The 10,803-nt window shown below is 50.0% G+C and overlaps 2 gene segments (V, D, J or C); both read right to left on the bottom strand.

Annotated features, from left to right (window-relative positions):
- Positions 1–720: 720 nt before the first annotated feature.
- Positions 721–9,333, bottom strand: LOC114509442. The segment is given in 2 exon segments: positions 721–1,214; positions 9,205–9,333. Coding segments are annotated over 2 exon segments (537 nt in total).
- On the bottom strand, positions 4,667–5,306 carry LOC114509443. The segment is given in 2 exon segments: positions 4,667–4,975; positions 5,095–5,306. Coding segments are annotated over 2 exon segments (273 nt in total).
- Positions 9,334–10,803: the final 1,470 nt, after the last annotated feature.

The raw sequence follows: 10,803 nt of genomic DNA, 5'->3' as shown, positions 1-10,803 counted from the left end.
TTTCACTCTAACATTTCTCTTCATATATCATAGCTGTATAATATCACTAATGTTAACCTGAAAATTAAAAGCCAATGTGAGAGGCTACAAGCATTTGTTTGGGATAAAAAATCATTGCAAGCCTGGGGCATACTTTCCTGCAGAAAGCCACAATGTGTCAAATCATGGGATAAAAGCAATGGGTTTCATGAGATAGGGCAGGAATTAATGTCATGGATAGAAGAGAAGTATTTCTATTGGGAATGATGACCCAACAAAGAAATTGCTACAATGAAAATAAGCAAAGTTATTCTGTAGCTGCACTCCGTGGGTCCAGTTCTAAGGAGCGTCTTGAATGGTGAGCCCTGTACTCAGGCTGTCTGCTCCCCCGTCAGCTGTGCAAACAGTTGTCTGGAGCAGGCAGTTGCTTTGACCCAGAACAAAGGTCAGGCATTCCTGCCCTCAAGCACCACAGAGCCTGGAGAAGGAAGACGCACAAGGAACCTCCTCTGGGACGGGGGCTCCTGCTCCATTTCCCAGCGGCTCTGCGTCCTCTGCTTCTTTGCACCAAACTGTGAAGTTGTCTTGGTTGTTAAAAGCCGGCCAAGCCACCCTCAGACCTGACTGTGTGTGTGTGTGTCCTCATGGGAATGACCTTTCCTTTGCTGTCCTGCCCATTCCCTGTGAAATTGTGGGTGACATTGGCTCCTATTTTAAAGAGACCTTTGTCTTCACAAAATGGTGGGTTAAATCCTGTCATGGCTTAGAAATGTGGATCCCATTGCACCCCCTGGGGCCATAGAGAACAACCCTCCTGAGTCCCCACCTGTGAGACCAGCCTCTACGAGCAGTAGACGGGGGATGGCAGAAGCAGAGGGTGCACTGAGCCCTGGGTTTGTGTCTCACTTCCCCCCTGCATGTGTCACTGTGGCGATGGCCACTGTACCACAGAACACAGTAGTACTCGGCCTCGTCCTCAGGCTGGGCCCCTGACAGGGTCAGGGCAGCTTTGCCCCCGAGGAGGGACCCTGAGAACCGGGCAGGGGTCCAGGAGAGTTTACTGTTTGTATTATAAATCAGTGTCACGGGGACTTGGCCAGACTTCTGCTGGATCCAGTATGGATAATTACTGCTGGTGACAGCTCCACTGCTCAAGGCACAGGTGAGAGTGACTGTCCATCCTGGGGACATAGTCAGGGAGGGCTCCTGAGTCACCACAGCCTGAGACCTGGACCCTGAAAGGAAAACAGACACATGTCAGGAATGAAGAATAAAGGCAGAGGGACCCCCTCAAAGGGCAGTCTCTAAAGCATCCCCGGACCTGGGCAGAGGGTGAGGAGGGGGAGCAGGAGGACAGGAGTCCAGGCCATGGTGGACACTTTCCAAAGTCCCTGGCCTCAGGCTGGCACTGCTCTCTGGGTGTCCCTTTATCTCCCCCTCAGCTCCCTGGGGGAGGGCTGTGTTTGCTGGGTCATTATGCAAATATGATCCCACAACACCATCAAATTCTGAGTCCCCAGGAGAGTTTTTAGCTTTCCTATGAGCAGATCGCAGTGGTTGCGTGAGCTGTCAGTCTGTCCATTGAGAGGAAGCACCTGCTGTCAGTCAGGTCTAACTCAGGGCACGCAAGTGGGCAAAGGACTCTTTCTAATGGACCCATTGGAGTGGGTTTCAGCCATGCACCTCTGAGAAGATCCACAGCGCCCCCTGGTGATGTCCTCTCAGAAACAGTCATGGTGGATGGAACTGCAGAAGGATGGTGGCACTTCCTGAATGAATGAATGAATGAATGAATGAATGAATGGAAAAAGTTGACCTATTCCTGATTTCTTGCATAGAGTTTTCTTTTTTAATTTTACATTTTGTGTTTTTAGTTCTATAATTCCCACTTGGTTTGTTCTCGTGACTTCTATTTAAATTCTGAGTTTTCTCCTTTCCATTTGTACCAACAATGCTCACTGTTGCCCTTCAGAGGGATTTCAGGGTCACTGCCAGACTGATGTCTGTCACTGTGTCTCCTCATCACAGTCCTCTCAGTGTCTGTGTCAGTTCACTCTCTATTCTCATCAAGCTTTTATTTCCTGCTTCTTGAAAAATCAGGTGGGGTTTTACTGGATCCTGGACTTTGGGGGGTCACAGGAGGAGCCCCTGAGCCCCATCTCCTCTGTCCTCCCTCAGGCCCCCCTCCTGCGGAGCTGCAGCACAGAAGGTCAGGGGGTGGGTGTTCAGCTCCCACTGGCCCCACAGGGGTGGAGCCCTGATTCCACTTCTCTGTGCTCTGACGCCTTCCTGGGGACAGGGAGGCAGTGGCTGTCAATTGCTGGTTCCCTTCAAGCAGGGTGACAGACACACCCACTGCTGGTCCCTGCTGACCTCAGGGAGAGAAGCACAGGGCTGAGGCGAGTTTCTGTGCTCACTCGCCACTGGACTCTTTGGCCCTAGTGACACCAGGGAGGGGAGGGGACACCTGCAGTGCTAACTCTTCTCCCCCATCTCATCCAGTCACCTTTATTCAGTGCTATTAATGCTGCCGGGGTTCTATGCTGTGCTCTCCATGGTTCCCACACTCACCATCAGGGGGCGCAAGGGAGCAGACTAGCTTTGCCTTGTGCCTTTTCATTAGGTGTCTTTACTGAGTGATGAAGTTCAAGTTCAGCTCACCCCTGAGTAGCTAGAATCATGAGTGAGAATTTTTTGTCTGGTTAGAGTAACAGGAAAACATGGTCTGGCAAAGCATGTTGGGGAATGTTTCTTTCTCCTCTGTTTTCTTTCAAACTGTGTGTTCATTATTATTTCCCAGTTAAACTGTTTACTAAAATTAACAAAAAGTCTCCCTGAGGCCAGATTTGTGTTTTTGAGCTTTGAAACTACAGTGGTAAAGAGCTGTCACGGCAAACAGGAAAGTAAACAGACGCATCTCTCATTCTGTCAGACATCACAGCAGACACACAGGGCACGTCGTCACTCGCTTCTGATTCTACAGCCAGTGTCGAGATGACTGCAGATTCAAAATGAACTGCACATTGTTTATAGATCAATTAGTCCAGTGATTTTGATTAAGGTGATGTATTCTGAAATATAAATAGGTGAAGCTGTTCAAATCTAATTTGCAATATCGTGTGAATCGTTTCTCGAGTGTGGCCATGACAGACGACATAGTGTTTCCTAACACTCCAAGGTCTCTGGGTCCCTGCCTGGGAGCTGAGGCCCCAGGGAAGCCAGGTCACAGTTGTGGGAACCCTGTATTTGTTGTCATGCCACCAGGAACTCCGAAACCAGGTCCACAGTGATTTTGTTTGCATTAGGAAACCACGTAGCAAATAGGACATTTATGTTGAACCATAAAGACAGACAGGGGTGGGACCGTGAGGTCTCTGGGTTGACAGCACAAGTGATAACAGAAGCCAAAACCTGAGCCAGTGTTGGTCACAGTCAGGGACAGGACAGTGATGGGTCACCAGAGAGGGGAGGGCACATGTTCACTTCACGTCCATGTGGCATGGGAGCTCTTTGTGGCTGGGGGTTATGAAGGCCTGTGACTATGCTAATCAGCCTCCTCATCAGGCTGGTCCTCACAGGTGGTCAAAGAGGCTGTGAGCACCAAGTAGGAGCTGGCGAAGAGGGATGACTCTCAGGGACCTTTGTCCCAGGTCCAAAAGTGGAGTGCGTCAGTGATGTGACTTCAGATTTTGGGACCATTACCATGGCAATGTTCAATGTGTTTGCTGACATATGTTCAGGAGAAGGTCATGTTGGGTCTGGGCTCATCAAGACCCCCCACTGGGGGGGGGGATATGACACAGGAACAGGGGGAGCACCCACTCCTGCTGCCCCATAGCCCAGTCCACAGCCAGTACTGTTAACATGCTCTAGTGGGTTAAGAGAGGACAAGGGGACAAAGTGCCTGTGGGTTTAGGAAACCCCACTCACAGGGGTCCCCATGGGCCTGAGTGGTGGCAGCTGTGAGAGCATCTCATCCATGGACCCACTTCACCCACGTGCCTGGAGCAGGCTCAGCGTTTCCCCAGCACTAGCAGAGCATCCCCACCCTATAGTGACCCAAACAGATATCTCTGGGGTACAGGTCACAAATGGCCCCTTTAATAATCCTTTCACATGATTTAGCTGAAGGCTTGGGGACTCAGAAAAGGTTCTAGGCCAGCTCTGTGCATGGAATTCCTCCTGGGCCTGAGTCTGTGCCAAGGATCTCACCTCCTAGCACCTCGTCAGCACTACACAATGCTTTTCAGCCAGCCTTGTGCTCAGGAGCCTGGGAGGAAGGACAAGGTCAGTGCTGTGTCCTCCAGGACAGCAGAGTCCCTGCTGTGGTGGACAGTACCCCACTGGGAGGGTCCCCAGGCTCTGGGAAAAAAGAGCTCTCTCCTTATTTCAGGAGAGAAACAGCAGTGTCACGTGCTCTGGTTATACTGCACTTGGGAAACAGGTAACACTTCAGTGACATCATGAATAATTCATTCTGTGTTGGTTCTGTTTTCCTGAGACTTCAGAAACATGGAATAAAACTTTCAGACTAGACCCACTGTAAACCCATACATACTTCCAAGTAAAGTTTGCATATAGTAGAGCTATTTTAAAATGTTCATTTGTTGTGAACCAAAACTCTTTTAGGCTGAGGTTGTTGTCACTCGTCCCCATCTGTGTGAGTCACTGTGAAAAGCACCATTGTTCCAGTTCCCACAGTGATAGTGGGCGTCGTCCTCAGGCTGCAGCCCCGAGATGGTCAGGAGCCCTGCATTGGCCGAGGTGTCTTAGGATCCAGAGAAGCGGCTGGGGACCCCGGAGCCCTGGTGCTTCTCTGAGTCCGATTTATATGCCAGGAGGTACCGGGGAGGGCTCCCTGGCTTCTTCTGGTACCACCATATGTGGTGGTCGACAACACTGATGTCACGGCTGAGGGTACAGGTGAGTCTGGCTGTGGCTCCCAGAGAAGCAGAGAGGGAGGGCGGCTGAGTCAGCACAGGCTGGGAGAGGGAACCTGCAGAAACACAGACACCTGTCAGTGATGCGGCAGAACCAGGGGAAGTTTCTCAGGAGATGGAGCAGGAAGGGAATAAACTTGGGAACTGAGCCCTGGTCCCCGAGGCCTGTCCCTACCTGTGCAGTGAGAGAGGAGCACGAGGAGGAAAGGGGTCCAGGCCATGGTGCACACAGCCCCTGAGCCCACAGTGGGGCTGGGCTGCCCAGGCCTCCTTTTCTCCCCACCTTCTGCCAGGGGAGGGGCTGTCCATGCAAATGTGTGTCCATCCAGGGGCTACCCAGCCCCTCCCTGAGCCCTGGTGCTAGAGCTCAGCTCACACCCCAGACAGAGAAGGATGTAGTTTGGCCTCACCCCTTTAAACATAACGGGGATCAGACAAGATCAGGTGCATTCAGGGTAGCATGACCTTACAGACTATCTGAATGAACCTCCAACACTAATTGGAAGGAACATAAGCACCCGTATGGTCATTTCCCCATTACTTGCAGTTGCCAAGATATGGAAACAGCCTAAGTGTCCATCAGCAGATGAGTGGATACAATAACTATGGGACATTTACACAATGGAATACAGCTCGGCCATAAAAATAAAGTTTTACCCTTTACAACAGTATGGATGGACGTGGAAAATTTTATGCTGTGTGAGATAAGCCAGTCAGAGAAAGACAATGAACATATGATTTCACTCACATGTGCAATGCAATGAACGAACTGAACTAATAAGAAAATAAAGACAGACTCTGAGATAGAGAACAGGGTGACAGCTAAGGGGGGAGGGTCAGAGGGTGGAGAGACTGAGCAAAAAGGAAACAGGATTCATGGACAGGGACAAGAGTAGGGTGATTGTGGGGGGAGGGGTGATTAAGGGGGACTGAATGATAATGGAAAAAATATAAGTAAAGAAAGGAAAAGCCTGGGGAGGAAGCACCTGCTGAGAGAGCACAAAGGCCTTTGCTCAGAGGATCTGCCAGGCCACAGAGGACCCCTCACCAGAGTAACAATCAGTGAGTTCCAGCCCCTCCCCCAGCCCCAGGCTCCATTGAGTAAAGGGTCCTAGCTGAGCACCTGTGTTAGGAGTCCAGGACAGTCCCACAGCGCCCCCTGCTGATTGCAGCCCACATTCCTCACCATGGCCTGAAGCCCCAAGAGCCCTGCTGGTCTCTGCAGCTCAGCAGGTTGCACGTGGTTCCTTGGGCTTCATTCCTAAAACCAGAACGACTTTATGATCTAGAATTCCACTTGTGGGTATTTATCTGAGAAAACTAAAACATCTTTGAACACATGTGCAACCCCAGGTCCAGGATAGCATTGTTATACAACAGCCAACATATGGAAATCACCTAAGTATCTGTTCATGGGTGAATGGGTAAAGATCATGTCATTCATAAGATATAATGTTAAATCAGTGTATCAATGTGCCTTTGAGAGAAATGAAATCTTGTCATTTGACATAACATGAATAAATCTTGGGGACATTATGCTTAAAAAGTAAGTCAGAGAGCAAGACAGATACCATGATCTAATTTATATGTGTAATCTGATCAACAACAACAACAAAAAACTAATAAACACAAGATACAGAGAAGAAATTGGTGGTTGCCAGAGGCTGAGGTAGGTAGGGTGGGACAGAAATGAGAGAAGAAGTTCCAAGGTACAAATTTGCAGTTATAGCATAAATCAGGCCCTGGCCAGGTAGCTCAGTAAGTAAGATGTGTTGAGATGAGGCAAGGCTGTAGGTTCGACCTGTGGTCAGGACACGTACAGGAAGCAACCGATGAATGTGCAAACAAGTGGAACAACAACATCCACTTCTGTGTGTGTGTCTCTCACTGTCTCTCTCCTTCTCTGTCTCCCTGTCTCTCTCCCACCCCCTTCCTCCCTCTCCCTCTAAAGTCATTTCTCCTAAGAAGCCATCGTTATTTTGTAGAGTGTTATAGAAGCCAATATCTGGGGAAAGGCAGACTCATCACATTGGGCAACACCATGTGCAATTCCACTCAATGGACAGGACAATCAAATATTCCTGAGTGAACTAGTGCAGGAACAGGCATATCTGTAAATATCTTCATATGCAGTGCTACGTGCCCCTGAACCAAGCCTGAGTTCATTCTTGCATCGGCAACTCTGACACGTCACTGCCGGGAGCATCACGCCTCCTCCCCTTGGTGATACCTGTCAGTTTCCATTAATAAGGAGAGTAGTCCTGCTCCGACCCGAGCCCACCCACTCACATGATTATGTAACGACAGTGCAGAGCACAGCCACACCTGCACTGTTACCTGTATCCCCCTGGGAATCCACTTTGTCACTCTGAGCACAGTTTTATGTGCAGATTCCTTTGCTGGTAGTCTGATTGGTGTCCCCCACTGTGACAGGTACTTCAGTCAGCAACTTTTCTCCCCACCCCTCCCCTGAGGGCAGGGGCTCATGCCTTCTCAATGCAAACTGATGGGCTCCTGTCACCTTCCGCATTCCACCAAGGGACCCTCAGCCTCCTAACCTGCATGTCAAGTGCACACGTTAAGGTCTATCATTGTGTTTCACAGTTTTCAATGCATTTCACAGCGTCGTAGTGCCATTTAGGAGACATTACACTGTCATGCAGAATAATTCAGTTGCTCCTGCTTTGTTTTCACATAGTCAAATTTAAAACACATGTTCATACTCTCCCTACACGTTTGCCTCTTCCAAAATGTGACATCATTAGAATCATGTTAAAAATGACATCAGCTTTTAAAAGGAAGCCCCTTGTTGGAGGACCTCTCTGCTGCTCCCGGCTTGGGGTGAGCCCACACACAGCTGTAATACACACCCACGCACGGCCTGTGGGTTGCTCTCAGGTTGGGGAGACTGTTGATAAAGATACGTTAAACTTTCACATGCAGGTGTTTCTCTGAACAGAAATTCCAATTTAATTCCATAATGTCATTTTATTTACTGTAACTTTTAATTGAGATATAATTGACATACAAGATTATATTCATTTCAGCTGCACAACATCATCAGTCTATGTTGATAAATATTGCAAATTCATCAGCAAAATGAGTCTACCTAACTTCCATCACTACACATGGTAACAATGTTTATTATTTCTTGTGCTGCGAATGTTGGGGATCCACTCCTGCAGCTGCATTCACATACACACGGCCACAGCATCCCCGCCCCAGTCCCCATGCTGTCCACGACATCCCCAAACCACTCATTTCACAACTGGGAGTTGGTTCCCTTTCACTGCCATTACCCATGTGGCCACCCCTTCACCCCAGACCTCTGGAAACCACCAATCTATTCTAATTGTATGCTTTTACATGGGCATATATTACAGAAAACTCATTGAAAATCAGAAGACAAAACAAAGCACTCAGCAGTGATTACACTGAAGGACATTATAAAGTGAGATGCAAACCGCTGACTCACCCTTCACGCACAGCACACACAGTGCTCAGGCCCCATGGTGGGTTCAGGGGCCCAACAAAATGTTTTATTTATTTGAACATCACAAGAAAAACTGAATGCAAACCAGTCTTGAAGTCAACTGTCTCCATCGTGTGGGAAAATGGACTTTCAGTTTCATTTAGGACACTCAGTCTGGGAAATTGCTGCTGTGAGTGACTGTGAGGACAGGAGGGAAAGAACCATCCTGCAATCCCAGACAGTGTCCCTGGGGGAACCTGGGCCAAAAACATCAGCCAGAGAATGAGCAGAAGGCACAGGGCTCAGGCTGAGGCTGAGCTGCAGCGGCTGCAGTGTTCAGCCAGCTCCCAGGTGACACAGGGGTTCTTGTCTCACTTCCCCACAGGCCTGCAGCACTGTGCGCCCGTTGACATTGGTGTCATAGGTCTGGCAGTAATAATCAGCCTCGTCCTCAGCCTGGAGCCCAGTGATGCTCAGGGAGGCTGAGCTGCCAGACTTGGAGCCAGAGAATCGGTAAGGGACCCCTGAGGCTAGTTTGCTATTATCAGAGATAAGGAGTTTGGGGGACTTTCCTGGGTGCTGTTGGTACCAGTGCACATCATAACCCCCGATGTTGGAGCTGCTTCCAGTGCAGGAGATGGTGAGGGTCTGTCCTGGGTACCCAGACACAGAAGGCGGCTGAGTCAACACAGACTGGGCCCAGGACACTGGGAGAGAGACACACAGAGATGGTGATTATGGGTGTAGAGACAAACAAGAAAGTACAGCATGAGTTTGCCCAGGGAGCCACCCCCTGTCCCCACATGCAGTCACCTGTGCAGTGAGCCAGGAGGGTGAGCAGGAGAGGGGACCAGGCCATGGTGGAGACCATCCCTGAGTCCTGCCTTCTGTGGCCCCACAGCTGAAGCAGGGTTTCCCAAAACCTCTCCCTTCCCTTTGTACTCTGAGACAGGAGGACCCATTTATGCAAATGATTCCCCGCCCCACCTCCTCAACTATTTCATTCCTCCCTGAGCCCAAACCACCTACCCCTGCCCCAGGACCCTGTGCATGACTGTGAGGTGGGGCTTTGTGAGACCTGTGCACTGGGGAAGTCACATCTCTAAACCTCAACTGGCTGGTCCCAGCTCAAATCACTCCAGTTCCCTCAGGAACAACCCCCGAGTGCCATCTAGTGCCCAGGCCCAGACTCCATTGTGTGTGGTGACCAGAACCCAGAAGAGACAGCCTCTGACTTCCACTTTCTGTCCACTGAAAACTGCCTTAGGGCCAGGCCAAGTGTCCCCTCTTGTGGCTTCCCCATCACCACAGGGCACATTAGTGGTGTTCTCAGAGACCTCCGGATCAGCCTGTCCACACCTCCCTGGGATTTCCATGCTGAGGAATAGCATGCTGTCTCTTACTTAAACCCTTAGGCCAGTATCAAGTCCAGAGCAGTGACCAGCCCCAGGCAGGCATGTCCCCTTCTGTGCAGGACACGGGTTCCTTCCTCCCTGGTGTTAGAGGTCTCCTTCCCTGTGGGTCCCCAGAAAAACTGAGGAGAAAGGGCCCCTTCTCTCTAGGGATGGGGCGGTTATGGGGAGAAAGCCCCCTGCTCCTCCTTAGTGTGTGATGTTGAGTGCCCCTTTGTCCGTCATCATCCCACCTGTAGGGGACCCTCGGTCCCCACACACTGTGAGCAGGGATCCCTCCTGGGAGCCTGCCCTCCAGTTCACAGTCTAAGGTTGCCCGGGACCTTGCCCTATGGCATTGTGTGTGTCACGTCTCTACGAGTAAAGAGGACAAACATGCAGAAAGTTCCAGGAAAAAAGTTTAATTGCTATGATAGGATTTTATTAAAACAGTTTATAACTAGGGACCACCTACACAAATTAAAATGCATGTATGTGATAATACATAAATGTCACCTGAGTAAGATTTGAGTTAAAAATACAACCGTGATAACTATTTATAGCAATTGTGGTGAAACTTGATGGAGAAGCACGGGGAACACACTGCCTTCTGTTCTTGGTTGAAGCGGAGCGTACACATTTCCTACAATCCTTCCATTCTACAGCTGTGAGCTGTGCACTGTGGTCTGAGCTGCAGATAGAAAAGCTCGAGTTGGTGACCAGCCAATCCCCGTGAAGGGCTGCATTTCTCTCTCTTCCTTTCAGACCCTTCCCAGTAACAGAAAAGCCACCGCAGACACAGCCTCCAGGAGAGAGGGTGTGGGTTTCAGGCTTGTCTCTGGGGAGGGCACCCCTCTAGTCCCTGCCACTTGTGTCCAGAATTCTCAGAATAAAGAAATTGCCCCGGCCGGTGTTCCACAGAGGGTTGAGCATGGGGTTGTGAACCAAAGGGTCACCCTGAGGGTCGATTCTGAGTCAGGCCACATGCCTGGGTTTCGGGCCTGGTCCCCCGGTGGTGGGC

This window comes from Phyllostomus discolor, chromosome 13 (genome assembly GCF_004126475.2).
Source record: "Phyllostomus discolor isolate MPI-MPIP mPhyDis1 chromosome 13, mPhyDis1.pri.v3, whole genome shotgun sequence".
NCBI classification, from domain to species: domain Eukaryota; kingdom Metazoa; phylum Chordata; class Mammalia; order Chiroptera; family Phyllostomidae; genus Phyllostomus; species Phyllostomus discolor.
Note: the sequence above shows the minus strand (reverse complement) of the source record. Positions and strands in the feature narration are given on the sequence as shown.